General features: G+C 41.0%; 1 protein-coding gene across 17 annotated transcripts in view; it reads left to right on the top strand.

Annotated features, from left to right (window-relative positions):
- EYA2 (EYA transcriptional coactivator and phosphatase 2) overlaps positions 1-25,918 on the top strand; it is a 99,562-nt gene that overhangs the window by 65,472 nt on the left and 8,172 nt on the right. For 16 of the 17 annotated variants that reach the window (XM_035548530.2, XM_035548539.2, XM_035548534.2 and 13 more), the window contains 6 exons: positions 72-139; positions 1,946-2,123; positions 3,742-3,869; positions 4,387-4,470; positions 17,939-18,028; positions 23,918-23,976. In XM_035548530.2, coding sequence (XP_035404423.1) covers positions 72-139; positions 1,946-2,123; positions 3,742-3,869; positions 4,387-4,470; positions 17,939-18,028; positions 23,918-23,976 — 607 coding nt within the window. The remainder of the gene's footprint in view (positions 1-71; positions 140-1,945; positions 2,124-3,741; positions 3,870-4,386; positions 4,471-17,938; positions 18,029-23,917; positions 23,977-25,918) is intronic. The other variant, XM_035548542.2, reaches the window with a different exon arrangement.

The raw sequence follows: 25,918 nt of genomic DNA, 5'->3' as shown, positions 1-25,918 counted from the left end.
TAATATATTTAAATATATCCCACTGTTTTGATTGCTGCTGTGTTTTATAAGCATGATATTCTCTCCCTTAGGCACAACAGGGATTTACCAGGGAGCCAATGGCCTGACAAATTCTGCTGGATTCAGTGCTGTGCATCAGGTATGGCTCAGCATTTATTATTGGCAACCTTGTCACTTATTTTAAGCACCTGGGAGACTGGCAGATCAGAGAGATTATCCTCGTGTTTACATATATTTCAGGAAGGTTCTAGCGTGTGTTTTGCCATGTGCCATTTTGGCCTGCTCGGGTGGCCTGGTGGTTAGTTTTAAGATGTGTGTGTCAACACACATGCTCCTGGCAGTCTCTGCTGTGGTGTTGCGCAGCAGTTCCAAGAGTTTCATCATTTCGCTGCCATCTTACAACTTTCAGATATGTTTTCCATCTTACACGGAGAGCTCCCCTTTTAGGATCCTGTCCTCTGCTGTCTTGGCACTGTGTAATAAATAGGAACAAACTGAAAGAGGTGTTGGCAGGTGCTGAATACTGAGCCATCTGAGCTGTCTCTGTGCTTCCTTCTTTGAGAGTACACCTGTCTGTGGATTTCATGCTTCAGATACCTTGAGAAATGTGTGTGTATAAATAAACAGCAAGCATATATGCACAAGACAGATGTTTTTGCAGTAGTAGATGGCTTTTCTTGATTGGACCAAACAAATGTGTACACTGTCCAGAAAATGTTTTTTGGTTAGCCATGGAGCAATAATTTCAATCGCTAGTGTCAGCAAGGTGGTTGTTATGACTAATATTGGTAATGACAACAGTGAGCAATTCTGTTATTACTTCAGTTTTGGCTACAAACATGGTCGATAAACACTGAGAGAAGCGCATTTGATTGAAGTATAGAGGTTACCTGCAAAAAGGAAAAATAAGTGGGATGTTTTCATCATTTTATGATGTTCTTTAAGAGAAAACAATGAATTTCTCTCATTTCATTTTCAGCTTAATTTTTATTTTGACAACTTGAGTTGTCTTTGTTCTTGAGAGCTCCATGGCGACTGAGTGTTAACGAAATAGCTGTGTCATAGACAAAGATGTAAGCAGTTAAGAAGGAAAGGGCTTTTAGTCTTTCTAAAGGCTATTTATTATTTAATTTTATTTAATACCAGATGCTAATTAATGTTTCTGAGGAAACAAAAACCTTTTGTTGAAAGAAAGTATAGTTCTATACCTGAAAAAGCAAACCAGGTGGACAAGAGCAAGGGTTGCAATTAAAAACAAAAGAAACAATTTTTTTATGTTTTAATTATCCAGAGAGAAGTTTTCTAATCTATTTCAGTGTCATCCTGCTTCTTACAAAGAAGAACAGATGGGCAGAGCATTATGAAGTTTATTTGGGACCTTTTAAAACAGGACAAAGAATATCATGATACCTCAACTCTGAGATCTCTCACACCTCGTATTTTTAGTTCATTTGTCTACAGACAGGGAAGATCATTCCGGCATTTAGTTCTTACTGAGACAGTGGGACAATCTCAAGTGTGAGCATTTCTGCAAAACAATTGTTAGATTGTTTTTTTGATTTTTGTATCCTATTTGAACAGCTTATCAGAAAATGTTGCTGATCATGGGAAAATGCAGCCTACTTCACTCCTGTATAGAATTGTTGAACCCTGTAATGCAAAGTGTGTCAGTGCTGATGAATAAAATTCCACAGAAAAAGCAGAACTTGCCTGATTTTTGACCTCTTGTTGAGGCCAGCTAGTTCTAATAAAGTAGGAATGTATCTGGGAGGAGGAGAAATGTAATTTCATAAGTGAATGAAACATGGTTCTTTAGCAAAAGTATTCCTGAGCCATGACTTACTGCATGTGTAGATAAGACTGCCTTGCCATATGTGGTGCCTTATTTATTTATAAGATAACACCAGTTATACACAGAAGTTACGTGTTTCTTTTTTCCTCAAAGGAATATTCATCATACCCAAGCTTTCCTCAAAGCCAGTACTCACAGTATTACAGCTCCTCCTACAACTCTCCCTACATGTCCACAAACAGCATCAGTCCTTCAGCCATCCCAACCTCCACTTATTCACTGCAGGAGTCTTCTCACAATATCACCAGTCAGAGCACAGAATCGCTCTCTGGTAGGTACATTTCTTCTGTTTTTAGTTTTGCAGTTCCAGCCATCTGTAGACATAACCACTGTAACCTTGTTGTGGGAATTTCTTTAAATACATGCATTTACATGGATAAATGAGATTTCCTAGCACATAACAGTTCTGCTCACACAGTACAACACAGAATTTTGGGAAGAGACTCGAAAATACAAGTTCTGTAAGACCATCCTGTGGTGTTTCCATGAGTACGCCTGGTTTGATCTCTTCTAAAGGTAGAAAATAATTACATGCAAAATCCAGATTAGTACGAAGTGCTAATGTGTTTAGCAATGAGTGGCATGCTCTGAAAAAGCCCCAGAGTTTCCTCACTTATTAGCCTGCGTCTCCATCAAGGTTCATGTTCACTCCTAATAACAACATATAATATATGCATTCATAAATAAGTTCATTAAGAGAAAGGCTCTCTTAAAAAAAAAAAATCAACACAAACTGTTTGTCTAAGTTAAAAGTTCAGGATGAATTCCATGCAAAAGACTTCAGAATTTGTGGCCTCTCTTTGAGCGCTTAATTCTTAAAGTCTTGAGGCTTAAATGGTTTATGGAATTATTGACAGATTATGATCCTCCAATGTACTGTTCAAGTACAGTCTTCAGATATCACTTCCCTACTAAAGTTTTCATTGGCATGCAATAACATTTATATAAAATGCCACATAACTTGAGGATGATCACAGTATACGCCCATTGTAGGTCTGCTGACTTATGGAGCAAATCTGAACATCTGTGGTTGCTCTGAAAGAAAAATAAACTAATATTGGTTGTTAAAAAGAAGCGGTCACAGATTGCTCTGAAAGCAGTTGGAGGATTTTCTGTTCTTAGATCTTATCTCAGCCTTTTTGAGAAAGCATGGTTTCAAAAAAGGCTTGTTAGGCACAATCCAAGCCGCTCTGAAGAAGAATATGGTTATTTTAGGAAGCTGGAGAGGCCACAGCTTAGCAAGGTGAAAAGAAAAATATGTTTGAAAAGGATTTGTAATGTAAGGTAAGTGAAATCTGGACAGGTTTATGAAACTCCAGCCAATCAAAACAGATACTTTATACAGGGAAGTTTACCTGTCTCTTCTCAGTTATTTCTAAACTACTGTCCCTTGTGAAATGGAATACAGCTAAGCAGGCTAGTTATGTATTTTAAAAATAAAAGTTGATGTTGAAAGTATCTTTTTAATCATGAGTATTCATCGAGTTAAGAAAACATACCATTTTTGCAGATGTTGAATTGACCCTCGTTTCCTTTTCCACTTTCCAATTTCTCTCTTGGAGAAGGAGGAGAGAGGGGTAAAACTCAAAAAGTTGTGTTGTTTTTGTTTGTTTGTTTGTTTTTAATTTAAAAATGTGTTAAGGTTCTTGAAGTGACACATCCACTTTAAAATGTTTTATATAAAGTCTTGGTGCTTTCTGAAATTGTTGCAACTAATCTTAGAAGTTATAAATCATTTCTCTAACAATGTCAGCTATTGACATGAAAAGAGATTTTCTGATAGTGTTTTCATAATGTTTCTGGTGCTCTCCACTAAAAGCTTTCCTGCTTTTATTATAACGATCTGTGCAAAATTTAAGTTTACAATGGAATTCTTTTTTTCGAAATAGGGGAATATACAACAACACCAGCAAAAGATATAGAAGCAGACAGACATCACAGAGGTTCAGATGGCAAGGTACGAGCCCGATCAAAAAGAAGCAACGATCCTTCCCCTACTGCTGACAGTGAGATTGAGGTAATAACATTAACTTACATTCCCCTAGTAAATCCAGCAAAGAGAAGTGATTGTATCTGTTAGCAAAACCGACTATCAAATTAGTGAGTTGTAAGAGACAGAGTAAAATCAGTAATATAACTGAAGCCTTTTAAATTGGGTAGTCAGAATAATCACAGTTTCTGTATTATTAGTATCTCAGACTATTAGCATCTCAGACTGTTTTTCATATGTACGTTTTTTTTACTTTGTGCTTCTTGTAAGTCTGCTGTTTTGTTCCCCCAGCTTGACACACAACAGGTGATTTCTGTGATTGTTAGGAGAGCAGACTCTCAGGGCAATCAGCATGCACTTAGTTCCAGAATTCTTCATCTTTCATTTTGCGTGCTTTCACAAAGCATCTGCAGTCAGTGCTCTAAATGGGCTTGAGATCTTAAAAAGCTCTAGTCCAACAGGACATATCTCCTGAATGAACAAATGCTTGCAATTGCATAATGTGTAACTGTATTTCTCTTTTCCACCCCGTCTGTCATCACAGCGTGTATTTGTGTGGGATTTGGATGAGACGATAATTATTTTTCACTCCTTACTCACGGGAACCTTTGCATCCAGATATGGGAAGGTAAAACTTAATTTTTTTAACATTACTGCTTGTCCAGCCAAATTGCATTGGGAACTGTGGGGGCAGCTAATAAGACAGCTTTTCAAACAGATGCTGCTGATTTTATTCAGACACATTTGTATAAATATGTCCTGGGGTATTTCCTTCTAATGTGAAAATTTAATTTACCTCTCTTTCATGTTGCAAGTAGCCCCATGTTTTTCTAAAGCTTGTATTGTTGGCTGCTGCTAGATAGGACATCAGGATGTTCTTTGAATGTCTGTCTTCTGCGAGAAAGAGCCTAGCCAGCAGCCAGAGAGCAGTAACTCTGGCCTGAATGAGGTAACTTTGTTGTTGTTGTTGTTGTTGTTAGAATGGTGTTTTCTTTTGAATCTCAGACAACTTTTTGTCGTTGTTGTTGGTTTGTGTTTTTTTGGGGAGAGATTTTGTGTTAGTCAGTCTAGGTTGCCACAAAGACTACTGGCTCTTCTTCCCACATAGCTGCTGTGGAACACACTTTTGAGAGTTTTAGGAATCAGATCTTCAGCTATCCGTGCGTCAGATACCCCCTTTGAAATACTAGCAGTTGTATTTTTTAGGCAGCTCTCTGTGGCTGAACAGACACAACTTGGCTGCTAAGGAGAAAATGCTGGGTCTTGGATTTAGTACCACGTGCTTCAATTTCTTCCTAAGGCAGCTTTTTATGATAAACACTTAAGTCACTTTGAATTACACAATGTCAAACACTTTTAAACGAGTAGGAAAAAAGACAATATCATTACCTAATTAAAGTGGATGACCTAGTTGGCAGCTGTTTCCACACATGGCTTTGAACAGTCAGCTTCATCAGGAGACTGGAAAATAACCCTGCTTCTCTCAAGAAAGCAGAAATATGATTTGACATCATTTCATGGCTTTAGCAGCTGTACTTGTTTTACGACAGTTATAACAAGCTGAATGTGTAATTAGTAAGATAGATTTATTGTTCGCTGTTAGATGTGCACAGTTGTAAAGGATATAAAATGGTGTTTGTGGTGTGGAAGTCTACTGCAGCGCTTGGAATGCTGCTAACACTTCTAGCAGCACCCTCTGAAAACCAAGCATGTGTTTCCAAGCAGGGATTTATTCAGACCCATGTTGTACAAGGTAATTGAAGCGGTTACTTTTCCCAGGGAACGTAATGAATGAGGCAGTCTGAGGTATACATGTGTAAGCTCAAACCTACTGCCTGCAAAAAATAGAAAGAATTAGGCAGGATCAGGAAATATAAACTGAGCTGGTGTAGACCTGCGATGTGGTCATACTTAGGATTGAGTAGGGGCTGCAAATGGCATATGGAGAATTCCCTTAACTGTGTGGGAGGACATTTTGGCCTAGCATAAAACCTCCAAAGCAGTTCCCTTCATCTGCTGCCTCCTGTCCAAGCTTAGAGGATGTGGGGTCGGGATCTGCTGCGTGGGGGACAGATGGTGATGGGCCAAGAGCTGTGACAGACTTGCAGAGGTGAGGAGCCCTGCCATCGCAGTGCCTGCGAGCTCTTGCTGATGGGCTGCTGTGGAGGCAAAAGCTGCCATTTCTGTAGCAGCCAGTGTGGGGATGAAGAGATGGCAGGGAGTCAGCCAGAGGGGATTTATCCAAAGCCTTCACCAGCAGCCGAGCTGTTCCCATCAGCTCTGAGAGCAGAGTTAGGCCAAGGCAGGGCATTTGTGAGCAGCAGCCTACAGAGAGAAGAGCACAGGAAAATGGAAACTCGGGATTGTCTGCTCTGAAAGGCCTCTAAAGCTAGAAAATGACTAAGTTCTGTTGGCTGTTTCCTTTATACAAATGTAAAGAGTGGTATGAGCAGGGATTTTTTGTTTTGTTTTTAGTGAGTGTATCACCTTTTCTGTTAAGCTACAACAGGCTCTTTGAGAACCTTCAGCAGAAGAATTTTTTTTTTTTTAGTTCTTCATTTGTTTCATCAGTTTTAAATTCCTCAGAGCTTTTCTATAAGGTAATGGTCATGTTATAAAAGTATTATAGGCTAACGGCTTGATCCAAAGACAACCAGAGGCTTCAGTGGGCTTTGGAACAGACCTTAAACCAAGAGGGAAATAGAGCACCCTCAGACAGGCTGTCCTGGGAACCATTAAATAGTAACACAATTCAGAAATGTTCAAGTGAGTTGAACTATCAAATATAAATGAAGCAGTGAGCCAAAGGTTAATAGTGTTTCAGAATCTCTTACTTTGTGAAAAACATAGGAAGCGTTAATCTCAAAGTAAATTAAGTATCAGGGCCTAAAATTCTTACTTTATATATAATTGACCATAAAAGATTCACATGCCTGTGATTAGACATGCCCATGCCCTGAATTAAATCTCAGACATGAAGGTCTTGGTTCTGTCTTCCTGCAGAAAGTGTGCCAGTTCGTACAATATTCACCATTCCCTGAGCCAGTATCGTCCTGTTGGTTGTGCTGGTAGAGCTGCTGTGCAGCCACTCAGAAAATTGGACGATGAAGTTGCTTAAGCTGAAAAATAACACCTTTTTCTGGGGTGACTTTTCCTGGGAGAGGAGAGAAAGGGAAGGAGGAATATCAACCTAGCTTCAGAAACTGGGGACTAAACTCCTGTGTTGTTTAGCTACAAAATCACCATGCATATGCATATTGTTCCTTTCTTGGTGGTGGTGGTAGTAGGGAGCTGTCCAAAACAATCTGGTTTTTGATAGAAGAAAAAAAAAAGAATAAAAAGGTGTAGAAAAAAAAGAAGAAAAAGGTGTGGGGAAGAATTCACAGAAGTATTACCAGTTAGAGTCATTACATGACTCTTGGACATTAATGATTAGTGCTCCAATGCATGCATTCTGACCTGATTTCGTGTGAAAATTCTCTTTATGTCTGGTATAAAACTCATCTGAGGGAAACCTCTGCGGTCCTTGCCATAGATATGGCAAGGAGTTGGTCTCAGGTGTTTAGAAAATACTTTGCTCATAGCATTAATAGAAGTTAAAGCACAAAAATTACTCAAGGTTGAAATACGAATGAATGGCCCAGTCTGTGTTGCTCCTTTAGTCCCCTCTGTCAAACTCTGCGCACTATCCCGTGGATTAGTCATCAGACATGGGGTCTTAATGTCTTTCCCATATGGGCCCTGCAGTACAGCCTTTACAGTGGCAGCCAGAGTGGCCTACGAATTCACATCTCCTTTTGCTTTCTTGCCCATGGTTGAATGGATGCATACCTGTACAAACACACGGAGTCACGGTTTAAATGGCTAGGGCAGCACAGCTGTCAAACCTGAGAAAATCTCTCCACCCCTTTGTTTCTTAGGAGGAGGCTATCTGAGAAAGAAAAGGGGAAAAAAAAAAGTTCTATAGCCAATTAACTCTGGATATTATGTTCAGGAGTTTTTAGAAACCTGTTCTGCAGGCTTCTGATCACTGCATGGGTGCAGAATATTTACCAAGTGCTTAGAGACCACACCAGACATAAACCATCATTATAGCTTAATGTGCTGTCCACTCTGCCCTTTCAATCCCTTCAGACATGTGTAATAGAGTTCCCATTCAGCAAGAAGGTGGCTGCAGCCTTTACTGTGTCTCCAGAGATCTGCCTGACAAATCACTAATGAAATACAACGGGAAAAATGGATCAAAATCTATTACAGTGCTGCTGGGATTTCACATGAATTGAGTATATGTCAAGGGGCCTCGGCCATTTGAGGCAGCGAGGCACAACACAGAAAGACTCTTTGAGTAGTATTAGTTCAGACGCAACAAAAAGAGATTATGAGCATTTCTGTGCCAAAAAACAAAACACTTGAGTCTATTCCTTTTTCCTTGACTTGAGATATTTGCAAGCTTGTTCCATAATCTGTTAAAGAATTTAAAGTATTTCTGCATCTCTTTCAAAGAAATGTAAGTATTATGTTGCAGATTCATTCTCTTACTTTTCAGAGGACTAGTATCAAGAAGAAAGGGTGCACTAAGTGCATTGTTTTCTCTAGATGAAGGGTATGTGTGAAGCTAATTCCTTTTCTCACAATTTTGTACTGTTTCCAGAATGTGAGTTTTTTGTTCTGTGTTGAGATACTCGTTAGTAAAACACGTCCACGGGATTTTAGCGTCAAAATGAAATGCAATTAAACTAAAATCTAGAGTTAAAATTCATCTTTCCATGCACGAGTTACTCTGAAATCCTGGAACTAAATGGAATGAATCCAGAGGACAGTCTAAATACCTGAATTGTGTTGGATCTTTGTCAGCACTTTGATGTCTGCTGATACTCGGGAGTTAAGATGTATAAAATTCCCTGTAAGATGCATTTTATTTTGCATTTCAAAAGTGGCAACAGTAGATTTATCCAAGTTGTAAGCAGCCAGGTATCAGTGTGGTGGACACGGGGCATGCACTGATGTTATGAGGGACTTGCAGTGCCACAGGTATGCTTAGGAATAGGAGAGCATCCTCCAGCAGTAGTGGGGCCTTAAGACCTTCTGGACAAAGTAACTAAAATCACTGCTTGGCCCAGCTGAGGAGAGGACCTAAAAATGATTTTCTGCCATTTCAGATGAATGTCAGAGCTGCTGTTGGCTGTCTGAACTGGGCTGTCTTGTTCTCACCAGAAATGTTGATGTAGATCTAAGAAGCCTTATCCCTCAAAAGTTCCACTTGCAGTTACATGTTCTTACAAAAAACTTTCCTTTAAGTGAATTATCATTACCAATTTTAAAAAAAAAAAAAAGTCATTGAAAAGTTCTTGCGTGGCCCTACTTGAGGTCCTTTTAAAAACACAGAGTTGATTATTTTTTTCTTTTTTCCCTGCTTTCATTGAATGCTTTGAGTAACTTGTGCTTTTCCTTGCATTGTTCCCTCACAGGACCCTAAAGCCAGGACCTGATTGAAACACCGTAGGGATTTAATCAAATCTGATGGTGATTCATGCTTCTAATGGCCAAAACTGTCCTTAACTACTTTACAAACTGAGGAGGAATAAAACCCCGTTTTATTGCTTGGCCGTTAAAAACTATTTGTAGAAGTTGCTAAGGTTCAAATCAAAAGCACCCTCCCTTGAGAACCATTAGTTAATTCAAAGTGCCATGGTGTTGCTTTTTTTCTTCTCCCCTCGCTTGAGATGTGGCCTTATATCACTATTGCTGTTCAAACATCTGAGAGTTTTCCATTCCTTTGACAAACATGAGCCAAAGTGCTTAAGGACATCTGTTTATTTTATTTCTTTAATGAGAAAACCTTCCAATTTCTTACAGGCTCAGCTGTGTTTATTTACATTTTGTTAGTCATATGTGTGGGGCACCTTGGGATGTTAAAAACCTGCAGAGGCCTATGTAGAGGGCTGCTAGCAGGCATCCTGGTCAGAAAGGCAGAATGAGCCCTTCCTAAGGAAAACACAGTCCTTGGAACTCCATAAAATAGATTTTCAAAACAAACAGAGCCTAATTCACTCAGTAGATCATGGATTAAGTCAAGATGAATACAATTTGGAAAGGATTTTCTGAGGAAGTTGGAGATTTTTTTACCCACTGGAGGCTAAACCTTGTATTTAATGCCTTTTTAAGTTAAATTAAAAAAGCGTTCAATCACTGCAGGTAATAAAAAAGTCTGTTACTTTAGACATGCTGCTACATCAATTATTAGTTCATTATTGGAGAGAAGGGAGTAAATAATTCCAGCTATTTGATTATTTCAAATGTGTATTTCGGGAGCAAACATCTGTGTTTATCATCTGTACTGGCTCGAGCGGCAGCAGAAACAGCAAAACCAGACCCACAACAGCTTCGATGCTGGGCACGGGAGATGCTCTGAGCTCATGTAGATGTAACCTCTTGTACTAGAGCTTAGGTGAACTGAGGGCTTTGTAAGCAAAGTGCATGTGTGGCATTTGGAAGTATTAAAGGATTATTTCTGACATAAAATACATGTCAGGAACAATGCTGGATTGTCTAACGAGCATGAATAAAGGGAACCTGCTTTCCCGTGTTGCTGAATTATGACTTGATTTTTAAGGGAAAGGTAGTATAAAAAAGGAACGTAACTCGCATTAGGAAGTTGCATGTACAACATGTGTAGTTGTGCTGAGGTTTACACGCCATGATGTGTTTCCACCAAGCTTTCCAGGAGTTTTGTATTTTTCACAGAGCTATCAAGGGCTTATGTAGAAATATGGTGATTTTCCTGTGAGTAGGGCAAGGGGGTTAAAACATGTATTTGTTTTAAAGCCACTCCTTTTTTGACATTTATGCCCTGTATGGTAAAAAGAAATTATTTGTAGACTTTTGGTCGTGAACCTTTCGTGTTACTGTCGTGGTTTAACAGTGATAGGCAGCTAAGTACCACACAGCCACTCTCACCCCCTCCTTAGCAGCTGCTGTGGGGAAGGTTAACTCCATCCCGGCCAGACCCAGTACAATTCCTAAAAATAACTTCCATTTGTTCTCGAGCATTATGGCCCAGCTTTTAAAATGTATTTAGGTACTGTATTCCCACAGGCCTGGAATCCACCCATGGGTTCAGGCACTGTATAAATTAGTTATTCCTGCTTGTCCCTAAGCATAGCTCATTTGGAGAGGGAGGAGAGCCTTTTCAACCTCTGTCTGCTTCTCGAATGTGAGGATTTAATTACTGACACATCCATTTGCTTATTGCAGTGATTTCCAAGGTGTAGTCCCCAACCACTTCTGAACAGATCCATGCCAGTGAGTTACAGTCCTTCAGTAAATAGTAAGCAGTACTGTGGAAGTACCTCCCAAATCACAGCAATGGTGAATAAGAAAAGGTATCTGAATAAATGCGATTAAATGATACTTGCTCTCTGTCTAGCTTGGACATGCCATGAGGTTACACTGCCAATGACTGTAGAGACATCATTTAAATTCAGTAGATTGTCTAACAAACCTGGATAGGTCAATGTTTAGGTAAAACCATATGTCTTCATTTTGGCGGCCAAAAAGTTTAGAGCCTGGAAATGAGAAAACTGGGTGATGCTATTTGAAAAACGACAATTGTTTGTCAAAAGAAATGTAGTCACTTCAAAAAATGGGTTTGAGCTCCTGAGCTACTTGGGTACTTAAAACAAATGGTCTCACAAATAGCCACTCTCTCAATTGAAAAGCTCTGAGAAGCTGGGTCTAACAGTTACCTGGTTCTATGAAAAAAGGATAAACAAAACTAAGGTAGTTAAATCTAGTAAAAGAGCTAAATGTGTTTTCACCCTCAAAGAGGATGATGAGGGAACACAGGGACACACAGGGACACCACAAGGACACACGGGGACAGATGGGGACACAGGACACAAAGGGACGTGGGCAGCCCTATACTAGGCAGGCAGCACGGCCGTGGGGCCAGGCGCAGCAGCTGCCCCCCTCGACTTACTTGAACTAGAACTGATGCACAAGGTTAATTTTCCGTTTTTATGGGAAAGCCTGGTTAATGTCTCAAATTCAGATCAAGGTATAAAATGTTACAACCAAAGAATGATTATTCTGACAGGCTCTCTTTGTTCAAACATGTGGCCCAGGCGTTTGTGTCTTTGCTTTTTTTTATTATTTTTATACTGCAACCAAACCGGTCCATTTTTCAGGAGTTTCCAAGTAATTAAACCCAATTAAAACTATTAAATTCTTTCTCTCGGTGACAACTTCATTATTAACAGCTAACCCACAAGGAAGAGATTTAACTTAGGAAGCCCTTGATTGTATACTAATCCGTCTCTCACCTCTGGCTGACACCTGTGGCAGATAAACCCTACAGAATAGAAGTCTGATGAATAACCTTAATTAGTACTTTCTTCCTTGTAGAAAAGTAATTATTTGCTCATGGCATAAACAGGTATTTGACAGGGATTTAAAGACAGTGATTGGTTTTAAGTAGAAGGGCTTTATTTTTTTTTATTTATTTTTTTAAGGGGGGGGGTAGGGAGGTCTGAGTCCAAGATTCACGCTTCGAGTGACTTTGTCCTAGCATTTTGAATGTCGGGTTAATTGGCACATTGCTAAATAGAAGCAGAGTCAGACAACAAGCTGATTTGTTATCTGTCTCAAAGGAGCCAGCTTTGCCCCTTTGCTAATGGCCTGCATGTCTGAACAGGGTACCTGTAAGGCAGAGGATTGGAACTGGCTGATTTGGAGCCAGGATTGGGGTTGAGAGTGACTTGCACTTGAGAGATTGCCAGAGATAAGTCTGCTTCTTGCTTCCTTTCAAAATTATGCTATACGAGAGGGGCAAGCTGGCTGTGGACATCCAGCCAAGTGGATTAGTAGTAACTGCAGGTGTTAACAAACACATGTCTTTTTAATGCATTCTTTAGGGCAAGTATAAGCAGTTTGTGAAAAATCCAGCTCAGTGTTTCAGGAGCAGTGGTAAGAAGGCCATTTGGGAGGATACTGACAGTGCAGTTTGAAGTGTGGCTGCATCCACCATGGACTTTTTTGCAGGTAATGCTACCTTTAGTAGTGAAAATACAGCAACACAGGCATCTGCATAGGTGAGCCTGCCTTTTGAGCAAGGCCAGACTGAAGGCTGCTCATCAAGCTCCTTCTAGCCACCTTCTGTCATCCTGTTATTCATAGTGAGAAAAATGAAACAGAAACAGAATGAATTTTAGGAAGGATATTTTCAGGTTGTAGGACATAAGTGAATTAAAATTGTGATTTTAAAATGTAACGCAATTCACATCTGCAGAACTAATTCAAAGAGGAGCAGTGCATACAACTAGCCAGCACAAAAGCAGTATTCAGAGCACATGTGTCAGCTCATGCTTTTGGGATCAGAAAGAAAACATTTACCTCTGTGAATGGACACTTTTGCCTTCCCCCGCAGAGTGTTTCACAGGCTTCTCTTTTCTGTGTTTTCCTCTAGTAGGGCTATCTGTTGAAAGGGCAGCAAAGCTGCCCCCAAACAAGCAGTTACAGATCTGGGAGTTGGCAGTGCCTCGCTTCTAGTGAAAATTATCTCGTTCACAGCGTTGTCAGCAGTAGGCAACAGCACATCAGTCCCTCTTAGCTAGAAGTCACATCCTGTGACAGACACAATAGGGAGACATGTCCGGGAATACTCTGTAGGATCAATATACTTGGTCCAAATGTGTTTTTGTTGTCGTTGTTTTTTAAAAAAAGAGCTTATTTTCCTCTTTTTATGTTTTAATACTTTGTGAAAAAGTGGAGGGGAATGGGGCATTTTTACGTCTCAGTTCTCTCAGGATGTACACTGAGCAGAAATGGGCAGCTGTGAAACACTACTACTGGGTAAATGTGGAAGTGAAGGTGCGGCAGTTAGGGGGAATATCAAGCTCTTTGGGAATGAGTACTTCAAAATGAGCACCACTGCTGTGATGCTTATCCCATCCAGCTGACGGGAAGGAGCCCGTTAAGGCTGTGTTGATCAGTCATGAGCTGAGCTCTGTTGGGGTGCCTGGTTTGTCGTGTAATTTTTGGGGCTGTTTAATGTTAACCCTGGAGAAAGCTCCAACAATGTGCCATGCAGAGGTGAGGCACACAGAAATGCACTGTGGTGCTGGAGGTTTTATTTATAGGAGTTTGTTGCCTGTTTTCTATCCCTGCCTCTCATTGTCCTTGTTTGTGAAAGCATGACTTGTAGATTAGCAGAGGGGTAGGACCTCACGCTTCTAATGTTACTGAACAAGCGCTTAGGGTCGAGGTTTTAGGTGAATCTGTTTTCACTGTAAAAAAAAGTGGTTCCTGGAGGAGATATGATTTCAAGCTGACCACAGCCCTTTTGTTTTTAGACTTCACATGCATCAGAAAACATTGGGTAGATCTGTTACTGAGGAAGCTGGTTCCTAGGGCTCCAGGGTGCACTTTTCCTATGGTAAGACATGTTGGCAGGGGTCATCATTATGGATGCAGCAACTTTACATTGCTCTGCTAAACTCACACTGCTCTAACATAGGCGTTAGCAGTCCACTAGGGCATCACCTGCAGCACAGCCTTATCCTTTAGTCCTTCTGGACTTCAACACTTAGGAAGACCTCTCCATTAACATCTTCAGGAAAAAAAAAATCATAATTCTCTTTCCAGTTCTTTATACAGTATACAGAGAATTCTGACAACACATTGATATACCTGTGTCATTTCTGTGCTTGCCCATCAGTCTTTTTCTCCTGATTATTCATACTTGAATTGCAAGCTGTAGGTAGGGACTGTGTTTTTCCTCTGTGTGGGTACAACTAGCACAGTGGGGTTCAAGTCTGGGACTAGTGCTTCTAGATCAGTGCAACAGTAATGCAAATAAATAATTGCTAGTAGAACCCTGGCCTAGTGCCTCTAGACACCTACATCATACTGGGAGCACTGATTTGCCTTTTAACTTTATCAGCTTAAGACTTGGAAGCATGCCTTGTTGCAGAGGAAATATCCATACTGTGAAAGCACTGATGCCAAATCATTTCCCCAAACGACTTCCCCTCTGGGTGGTAAAGTGCATTTTTCTGTTTTATTTTCATTCCATCATATTCTCTATCTCAAGAGAAAGATATTTTTTTTCCTCTCATCTACAGTTTAATTTCCATATTGTTTAGTTTAAGAGAAGGTAACTTCATACACTGTGGAAATGTTTCTTACTCCCTGTTAGTGATTAATACCGATAAATCTAAAGACAAAACTTAGAGAATAAATGACAGATACCAATGAATGAGACTTCCTAAAAGAGGTTTAAAGGCTAATGATCCTTGAAATGTATAAAAATAAATTGCTTCATTAAAAACTATTTTACAAAATCATTTCTTCCTAGCAGCATATTTTCTTCAAAACAGTTCCCTCGTGTAATTACACCTGGGTAGTAAAATTTGATTCAGTGCTGTTCACATGGGGCCACGGTCAGATGCCCTAATTGCGCCTGTGTCCCTGCCCTGCATCAGGGGAGCAGGTTTGGGGCTTAAAGGTAGACATGTTCAAGGCAAGCCTGGTGGAGTTTACTTTTTGCCCAGAGGAGAAAGTGCCCTTCTTCCAGGGACAGCAATAAGCATGTTTAAACATGAGTAACTGAGCTTTTCTTTAGATGGGCACAGTGCTTGTGAGTCACACACATGGCTGAAACCACAGCCATTCTGCTCTAATTAAAGAGAACTACACCAAGAATGCGTAATAATTAGGTTAGCGTGTAATACACCATCCATGTCAACAGCATCTGCCGCAAAGGTTGATTGAAATGTACTCATCCTCCAAACATTGTGCTCCCTGTTAGAGTTCCTCAGCTAATTCATTACCGTCCTGTCATATAATAACATGACTCCACAGAAATCTGCAGAAAATTAGAGCAAAGACTACATATAAATCTGACATTTTAGCATGGCTTGTAACGTTAGCGGAGGAAAACCACCCACATAAATGTAAAGATGAGAGATCCCTCTCCTAATGAAGATGAATTACAAATAAAAGCCTGTTGTGGGAATGCTCTTTTTTCAAGTTCTGTTGTTGTTTAGTTTGAACAGGCAGAATGCTTTTGAGCTTGTTTATCAAATTAACTGTAAATTATTTTTACTTGCATTTTTGAAGAAGAATATATCTGAATGAATAATAAATTTTTCTGCTAGAGACGTAGTCTGCCTCAGAACATGTCTGTGCTTTTGTTGTGAGTTTAGGAACAAGGTCAGTTGTTTGAGGAAGGAGACGTGGAAAAGTGGCTGAGGCTTGTTCAATACTGTAGTGCACCAGGCTGGGTACAGCATGTCACTTGGTTGTATTTCAGCGCATCAGATCCCTGGGGCTGTACCCAGTGCCTAGGAAGCAGCTTTGAAGCAGTACGCCAAGAGCTGTAGGAGCCCAGTGGCCCCTTTACCCATCCACAGGGGCAGCACGAGGGACCAAGTGGATTTGCTGCACACATGCAGTCAGCCATTAACAGTCATTTCTACACGGGATTGTCCGCAAGTGGCTTTCCTGGCCAAACAGTCAGCCCGGCTGCTTTGGTCTGATTGAAGCTGGCGCTTGCGACTTAGCGGGGAAATGAAGTGGTGACCCCCTCACGGGCAGTTGTGGTGTCTTAGCTGGGTAGCAAGGAACAGGGAAAAAAATCATTTTCTAAAGTAAATCAACTAAGCACACAGGAGGTCCATATTGCTTGGGACATCCTGGTTAGAGCTGCAGGCAGTGCAGTCCTGCACAGGAGTGTACTTGTTTTGTCACTGATTTTGGTAGGAGCAGGATGTTAGAAACTTCACAGGTGCTTAAAATGTATAGGAGCTGTTTTAGAGCTGCTGGCATGTGTGTTTTCATGTTCTTTTATTCATGAAAAAGTATGTTTTCATAATTCTGTACGCAGACAGAGTTTCTGCATCGTTTTCTTGCTCTTCCCTTTAAGGAAGCAGTTTGGGACCCTGTCTGGGGTCAAGTTAGGGCCAAGTTGGACCCAGACCTGGATGAACTGCTGATACAAGAAAATTGCAGAACAAGCAAAGGGTGAAGCAGTCAGTCCATGCAGGCAGGAGCATCAAGTGCATGTCACCATTTCTAACAGCAGCTCAAATGGCATATGGACTGATCCAACATTTTGATGAGCTATCTTGTTTTGTCTTTATTTTATAAATTGATGTAGCTATTTGGGTGTAACTGCCAGTACAACATCTCTGGCTCTGCAAGTAAGCTTTATGCCACTGCAGAGCATGTCCTGTCCGGAGCAAGAATAGTCAGAGTTGGACAAGCATTTTATCCTGCTATAATTGGATTTGCATGGGAGGATGGGATTGTTTTAACTCTGCTGGTACTGTTAAATAAGTGGACACCTTCAGCAGAGATGGAAGAGCTTTGCACCAGCGTGGCTGCTCTTGCATCTCCACGTGCACTTGAGCTACCAAGGCCAGTAGATACTGTGCCACACAGTGGGCTCTGATGTGGGAACGACACGTCTGTCTTTCTGCCCTGCTCTGTGCTCATCACCCGAGTTAGCATGGTAGTAAAGACCTAACCCAAGCATGCCGAGATGCAGATTGCACGCTTTAGAGAAAGATAGTTTATGTTTGAACTCGTGGGCTCTGTTTTCAGATTCTGCTCATTGTGTTGCTGCTTGACATTAAACGTCTACTTTCATGTGTAAAGAATAATGCTGGCCTCTTACGGCTGATTCAAAGGACAGAGTCTGGAAAGAATCACCCTCTGTGGGCTCTGTTGTTCATAACTGTCCCTTAGCTGCTCTGTACTGATGCTATTGGAAATTACTTCTTGGTCCAACCTACTGAAGCAATTCTTATACAGCCTCAGGTGTTTAAATGTTCTTGTTAAACTCATCTGAATGTACAGGCTGAAATGCATAAGGTGAGCCATATCCATCCTTCAGAGAACAGAAACTGATTATCTAGTAGAGAAAAAAGAAAAAAAAAGGGATGGGAAAATCATGCTAAGATACACTTGGGAAATTAAATGACTTTAATGACCGTATCTTCAGAAAAAGGAATGTGTAGATCCTGTGTCTAAGACCTCCCACCCCCCAAAAAAAAAATGAAATGAATGAAAAAAAAAAAATGATTCTATCCCAACAGGACACTACAACGTCTGTGCGGATAGGTCTTATGATGGAAGAAATGATCTTCAACCTTGCAGATACACATCTGTTCTTTAATGACCTGGAGGTATGTTGCTGCTTATTTTATTTAGCATCTTTCTTTCTAATCATTTGCATCTGCTCTACAAACTTGTTTTTCTGGCCAAGAAACTTTCATTATTGACCCCAAAGAAATGGGCCTTAGATGGTTTATTGGAAGCATACTTTACGATGTCCCTTTGACATCTTCATTCTGTTAAGGAATTTTTTTTTAAATACACAGTAACAATGATGGCTTTTGGCAGTTTTACTAAATCTAATAATGAGGACATTACTGCTGCTTCTCCAGAAATTTGCTATTTAATAATTTTATTAAGCTAAATTAGCATAGATCCTATGGGGCAGGTAGCAATTAGCTATGATGCAATGCAGAGATTTTAAAAACGGTCTCTGTTCTTGAGGAAGCTCTGTTCTGCACACAGAGGCAGAGCAGGAGGTCTGCTCAAGCACAGACACATTGCAGGATGAAACTATGTGAGTTTCTACATGAAAGACCAAGAGGAAAAATTCCTCCTTGTCTGCATTATGGCAGATTATTATGATCTGGCTATGCCTTCCTTACACAAAGTGAAAATCCTTCTGAATATATGGTGAAATCCAAACAAAGTCATGCAAGCAAAATTCTGTCACCAGCTGAGAAACAGCTGTATAGTGCTGAGGAAAAGTTGTTTTAATTTGCAATCAGTAGAAACGATCTGAATGAGTCACCTACAGTGAGTAGGATGGGTTTGTGCTGTGGGCACCTTGGAGTCAGAGTACTGCTTGGAGGAGTTTGGAGGAAAAAATTCTGACATCCCTTGGCAGGTTTCTGTGGACTTTCTCTTCACTGGAGAAATGAAGGATTTGTTTCTGTGCTGGATAAAATGAGAGAACTTTTTCTGTGCCTGATGAGTTCAGTGAGAACTTCTGATTCCTTCACTGCTTAATTGCGCTGTGTTCCTCCACACATTACAGGAGGTGCCTGCTTTCCTGCCACCTGTCTCCTTAAAATCTGGGGGTTTGCTTACTGAGAATTATCTGTTTTTTCAGTCTTCCCTTTTGATTCACGCTTGACAAGTGAAACAAACTAACCTTTTTTTTTCAAACCGAAGTCAAACCAAGGTGTTTTGATTTTAGCTGAGCGTTTCAGTAATTAAAGTGATGGATGAGGGAAGATTCAAAAGAGGTGAATGTCCTTTACAAAATTTTGCTTTCCAAGAACAGAAGCCGAACTTGCAAAAACAGTCATCCATCTCTGTTCATTAGCCATCCTACTCCTTGATTTTGAATGGTAAATGAAAGTCAGGCTTGAGCGTTCACGAAGTGGTATTTAAGGGTTGTACATCACCAAGTGCTAGGCTTGAAAAAGACACAGTGAATGATATTCTTGAGAAAAAATAGATTTAAAAAAAAAAAAGCACAGAAGCTGATTCAGTTCTAGACCCACAAAGATTACCATATACATTAGCACCATCATGTGGCATAACGCTGACCTGTGTAACACAAAATAAGCTAAAACTGTACAGGGCTGAAACCATTTCTGACCATATTCTGTGCTGGGGCCAGGTGAAAGAAGCTGTAACAGAAAGCGGTAGGATAGTCACACTGTTCAGTACTAAAGCATATATATATATATATATATATATAATATATGTATAACAATACTCTTGTTAGGAAATATTAAACATAGCAAAACATTTCTCTGGCATAAATCCATAGCCAAGTTCAGGCATTTTGGGGGTGCCCAGCATACTGAAGCAGCTAAAGTACGGCTGCCTCAGCTTGGGGGATAATTGTGAGGGAGAGGGAATGTCATCGCTCCACACCAGAGAGGCAGGTTGGACAAAAAAATCAATTATTACCTTGTTTTAGCAACAGGGGACTGGTTTATTATGCTGTTTGCAGTTTTCAGTGCTGTGCAGAGCAGAAGGTGCTGCCAGGGTATAAAGCTTTGTTGAAATATTCCTAGAAAATGCCTGATGAGGATAAATCATTTGCCCAAAGATACAGCAAGGTTCGCACAGTCCTTGCTAGCATTTGTGTAATCCTCATTAGCCTGGTAAGGCTGTGACTGAACAGCCTAGCAAAAAATTGGCTTCAAATTCTGAGTGAGGGGCCTGAACTGGAAATAGTCTTTTTTTTCTATCAAAGCCACGTGATTCTTGCCTTATGCAGAAATAATGCTATCAGGCTGTGGCACATCATACCTCTTTAAATGTTTCAGCAAGATGGGAGAGAGCAGTAGGGCTTTCCTCTATGGCAACACACTGTCAACTTGTCCAAGAAAACTAGGCAGCCCTTTGTTTTGCTGTTCTTACATTGAAAACTAACAAAATCAAGAGAATGAATTACTGCAGTTGATGCAGGCTGTCAGCTCAGTGGATGACAGATGAATAAATTGCAGGCATTTTCAGAGCTTCTGTAAAACTGCCAAATGAGCACAGGAGCCAGGCCACTGTTACTCTGCCCTCTCCTCACTTGTGCCATGGCCTTGAACCACACGCAGTGCCATCCTGCTGCCTGGCACCCTGTTGTTGGCCAGGGTTTTACATGTTTTCAGGGTCTTCCTGGGTGGGATTCAGGCAACTGCTTCCTGGATACATTGCCTGGAAGCGTTTTTCCTGCTATGCCAGAGAAGGGGAATTTTGGACGTGTGTGAAAAGTAGAACCAGCAGATCCATTCAAATAAGCTGCTACAGCCCATCCTCTCTTGGTGCTGCAGCCTAGCAGAGGCCCATTTCCCACGAGATTGACCCCCAGCCCTCAGGATAGCAGGAGTCTGATGACCAGTTCCCAGGGCAGGTGGGCGAATGGAGATGCCCTAGGCCTAGACTCTTACCAAATACTTCTGGTCTTCTTACAGAAAGGGATTCTCTGCTAGCAAGTTAACTCTTGAGTAGTAGAACTTAGAAGATGGATTTATTTTCAGCAGATTCGGGCAGGAGGAGAGTCGATACTTATTAAAACACAGCTTAATGGCGTGACTGCCGTGTAACGAGGAATGAAGGTGCCAAACCTTGACAAGGGCAGCTTTGAGGGCATGCAGCCACACAAGTATTGCCCCATTCTGGAGGCTGTTAGAAGCACAACCCAGGCAAGCGAGAGGTGTGTGTTTGCTGAGCCGTATTTTCGAATTATAAATCTGGGGGTTTACCACACTAATTCACCTACTCATGTAGCACTTAGGTGCTTGTTGGACACATCACCTCTGACTCCAGTTGCAGTACAGGCAGGTTAGATCCCTACTGTCTGCAAACACAGGCCATACAAGGTGTGGCCTATAAAGGGCTCTGATCACACTGTAGACTATATGGGTAAATACACTTGAAAGGAGATATTCTCACTCTTTGTTCCCTTTTTGGGAAATCAGGGAGAATAGGAACTGGCCAAGGTTACAGATCATGGTGAATCTCAAATATGGACTCTGAGCTTTTCAGGGTTGTGCTTTTTCTCCCAGACTCCTTTTGTTCACAGTGCAACACAAGCTAGAAAATAGTACATTTCATCCTCCCTCTGGAGATATTGTTGCCTAGCACTTTAAAAAAAGGTGTGAAGGACAGCAGGACCGACAAGGGGATGAGGAATTAGCAAACAAGGGGATTAGTGTGTTTACAGGTTATTGCCTTTCAGAGCTGTCCCTGGAGGTTTCCTGGTCTGGGAACTGTTAACCCCCTATCCCCACCTTAACAAGGGTTGCAAGCTCAAGTGGTCAATGAATTCATGTGATGTTTTTTAAAATTATCTAACACAGTACTGATACAAAAATTGACAACCTGTGTGTCTGCAAGCTGTTTCTGCATGTGCAAGAGCCATACCTAGAGAATATGCAGAGAGAGCATAAGTAGTAACTGAAGGAGTTTCTCCATGCATCCTCAGAACCAGCTTGTATTTCACAAGGAGACAGCAGAAGCTTTCTCCAAGCCTGTGGTACCATTTCAAAGCTGCGCTAACTCAGGCACGTTTCTTTGTGGGTTCAAGGGTTTGGTACCATCTGGAGGCAGATTGTGTATCACTGACTGGCCTGGAGATGTCACAACAGTAAGAACAGTTCCGTTCCAGGAGCTTGGAGGATTGACTAGGTCTTACACGTTTGACTCAGTTACAGGTTGCACGTGCAACAGATCACGTACCTCTGAGATCCTGGAGTATCATTTTTAAAAGTCAGCAGATGTGGAAACTGGGTTTTCCATTGCAGACTTCCATTCAGACAATCTGGACCTTCTTTTCAGCAGCCCAGATATCCTGCCCTGATTCCCCACTCACTAAGATCTCAAGGAAATTCTGCGAGAATGAAAAATTAGTCTCGTAACCAAGTAGTAAAACACGGTCCACATTCTTGCTTTAACCAGCTTCCCTGTGTTTTACCCAGTAACATGATAGGCTCAGCCGGCGGACTATGAGGTAGCGTCTCACCAAGTGTCATGGTATTTTATTAAGTCAGAAATGTGATAGCTACTGTTGTCACACTTCAGTGTACAGAACAATTCATTCACAAATGAGAAAAACAGATCCCTCCACAAATACCTTTCCCTTGACTTAATGCCCCGCATCACACAACTGAAATGGAGTGGGCTGCATCAATATTATCTCAGCATGGCTCACAACAGCTATGGGGAGGGGGGCTTAAAAAAATGACAGTGAGTGGAAGAGAGAGAGGTGCCAGCAGAAATCTGCAATTCAGTTACTTGGCTCCAGTTATACAGAGTATACACCTCAGTGATACGTTGATGAAGAGGATTGAGGAGACAAGAACAAGATAAAATTGGATAACTTCTTGAGAATTATGTAAAACAAGTTCTGCAGAAAATGTCATGATTATGGGCAGGAACAATGTGTGACATTTTGCCATTGATATCAAGCTTAGTTACTTGTTTGGGGATTTTTTCTTTTTTGAATGGGCTAATTTAAAGTAATTCATAAAACCTATAATTATGTAAGGTAGGTGATTGTGTGGTTTATAAAATACTGTCATGGTAAAGGATAACTGCACCTTAGCTGTAGTTGTTCTGACTTCAGTCTCCTTACATCAACTGTGCTTTTACTTTTATTGAAAATCAGCCAGAACAAAGGGTAGTGTTTGCCAGCTTGAAGGCTTTCTGTTTTCTCGTTACCTACAAGGATCATAGAGAAAAGAGATTAAGGCGGTAGGGAGAAGCTTACAGATTTTTCTCTCTAATGATGGTGTTAAGACTAGGAAGGGAACAATAGAAACAACATTTCTCAAGTTTTTGAGGCAGGGCCTCTATGATTGAAACAATGAAGAATTTTGCAAGATAAGATCTCGAGTACGTACTTCATGCAGGCTGAGCTCTAAGTATACCTTCTGGTTAATTTTCCTGTCCATAGATTTCCTCATTACTGACACATTATTTCTTAACTCTGTGGTATGGGGCTATGAAAGGGTGCCTTTTTCAGTGCTTCCCTGCACATCAAAGGAAGCTGAACCCCCTCAGTATGCCCTGGGAAAGCACCAGCAGGACAGGTGTCTCTGGAAGTTTCTGTGAGCCAGATCTCCCCTTGTAATTATGTGGGGATACACCTTCTGTCCAAAGCAGTACTGTCACAGTGGGAGAGGCTGCCAAATCTGTGCCTTACCATGTATAACAACGTTTGCAAAACACAGTCTTCCTGGCTAAAAGACAAGCCCCTCTCTCTCTCTCCTGTCTGCATAGGAAGGAGTTTCACTTACTGTATTATTAAGGAACTGTTGTGCCTTTAGATAACAGCTGGTCTCACATACAATTAGTTATTTGTGCAAGTGCTGTGTAATACTGTTTGTAACAATTAGCTGGCTATACTGTACTAGACAGTATTGGCAGCGTGTAAGATTTTCTCTTGGCATTAGCATTAAAGTCATTTTTCATTACATGAAGTGTTCTTTAAAATGTATTTTCAAAGTATTTACGTACTGATGTATTTTTTTTCATACACTTCTCAGGACTGTGACCAGATCCACATAGATGATGTATCGTCAGATGATAATGGTCAAGATCTAAGGTATGGGACCTCCGGGTGGAAGCTGCAGGCCAGGTAGTCCCCAGCTGTTTGAAAATAGCAGGGGGATGGTCAGTGTTGTAAAAAAACTTCCTCGGCCATGTGCCCTCTCCCCTTCCTGGCTCCATGCTGTCTGCAGTTATTAAACACACAGGAGAAGTACAGAGCTGCTGTTCACACATTAATTTGCCTGTGCCTACTGTCAAGCCCTGACCTTGCTCAGCTTTGAACCATTCTAGGAATTATGTTTAAAATTAGGTTGAACTTTGCTCGGACTACACTGGTTTCCAATATGATTTGGCCAGCCAGTTGGCCCAAGTGTAGCCAAACCATTTCAAAACCAGACTGAAAGGTTTCCCACTGCCCAATCTGTAATAAATGGGCTTACTCGTAAGGATTGTGGACCTTGCCAAAGGCACAGCCTTGTCACTGGTGTAAACATACACCCAAACTGCACCAACTATTAATATTGCCTGTTTAAGTTCATTAATCATGTGCATAAAAACTATTTTTGTACAATTACATTTACCTTTCCCAAAGTGTTGCTTGCAGTCACTGTAATCGGTGCAAGAACAAGATATGCAGAGCTCTTACAAAACTTTAGTTTGTGCTTTTGTGGATGGTTGTTATGAGAAATTGGTGCAGAAACTGCATAGAAAACAGTGGAACGGTCTTCTGGAAGAGCCTTCTTCTGTAGAGAACACTCAAAAGATTTTTTGCTGAAGGTTTGTGCTTTGTAATGCACAGAAATGGCACATGCATATTTTGGTCCTTTGGCTCCAGTGGCTTGTAAGCAGGCGAGTCCGGATACATATTCAGGCATTGATTAAAATAATAATTTGGGTTTTATCTCAGTCAGTGCACTTACTTCGAGTGAACAACAACAACAAAAGCTGTAAGCTAATAGTGTATCATGAATCCTGTGAAAAGCCCCTGCCTAAGTGGTTTCAGTTGTTTCAAAAATACTTCTCATGCTTATGGTTTGTCTGTGCGGGATATGAAGTTGAGCTGACTGAAATACGTTAAGCATGTTAAACTTATCTGGATGCTCTAATACTGAAATAAATTGGCCTCAGGGCTCTCAAGAAGGGGAAATTACTGCGTAGTAAATCAGGATGTGAATGCAGAGGCACTGGCTACTGCCCCAGTGAGGTACCAGAAGCACATTAAGCTGAGCTGGCTTCAAGCTGCAGCCAAGGAATGCTAGGTCTGTGTCACTGAGCATTTCTGTCTCTTCCCTTGCTCTGGTTCAGTTTGTCTGACTACACTGGGTCTGTGACCTGACCCAGCAGACTGTGTCCCATGAGTGCAGCTGCCCTCTTCAGCTGCAGCCCAGTCTGCCTTCTGCTGAAGCTCTGATACCCACCCTGACACTGCCATCCAGCAAACATTTTAGGATAACGTGAGCTGCTCCATAGCCCGCCCCCAGCCATATTCTCAGGGAATTGATCCAGCTGAAAAGCAACTTCTTTGCTTGTTTTTAAGCTCTATTGTCTTTTAACTGGAACAGTTCCCTGATCTGATGCACCTCAGTGCTGAAGAAATGCTTGCACTAGTACAAAGAGAAGTGCATCAATGCGGGCTCAAGACAGGGAAAAACACCTGGAAGAAGACAGGCTTGCTGCCTTCCAAGACATTGTCAGTTTAGAATGCTGGTGGAACTGCCACCCACCCATGGTGGTAATTACCCTGGAGTTGCTTTGAAGTTTTCATTCAGTTTTTGTTTAAAAAGCTTTACACAGTGCAGGCATTTAAGGCTCATTTAGTTAATTTCTTTTTTTTTTTTTCTTGATTAATGTGTTCAGTGGATGTTTAACAATATAGCCAAGCAGCCAGAAAAATTCTTTAAGATTTGACTATTTCTGTAGCTTAGCAGCCTGGATGAGAGGCAGGTAAGGATTTTCAGTGACCTGAGGACAGTCAGATGTTTTGTAGTCCAGAGAAC

This window comes from Cygnus atratus, chromosome 16 (assembly GCF_013377495.2).
Source record: "Cygnus atratus isolate AKBS03 ecotype Queensland, Australia chromosome 16, CAtr_DNAZoo_HiC_assembly, whole genome shotgun sequence".
NCBI classification, from domain to species: domain Eukaryota; kingdom Metazoa; phylum Chordata; class Aves; order Anseriformes; family Anatidae; genus Cygnus; species Cygnus atratus.
This window is presented reverse-complemented; position numbering and strand designations above follow the sequence as displayed.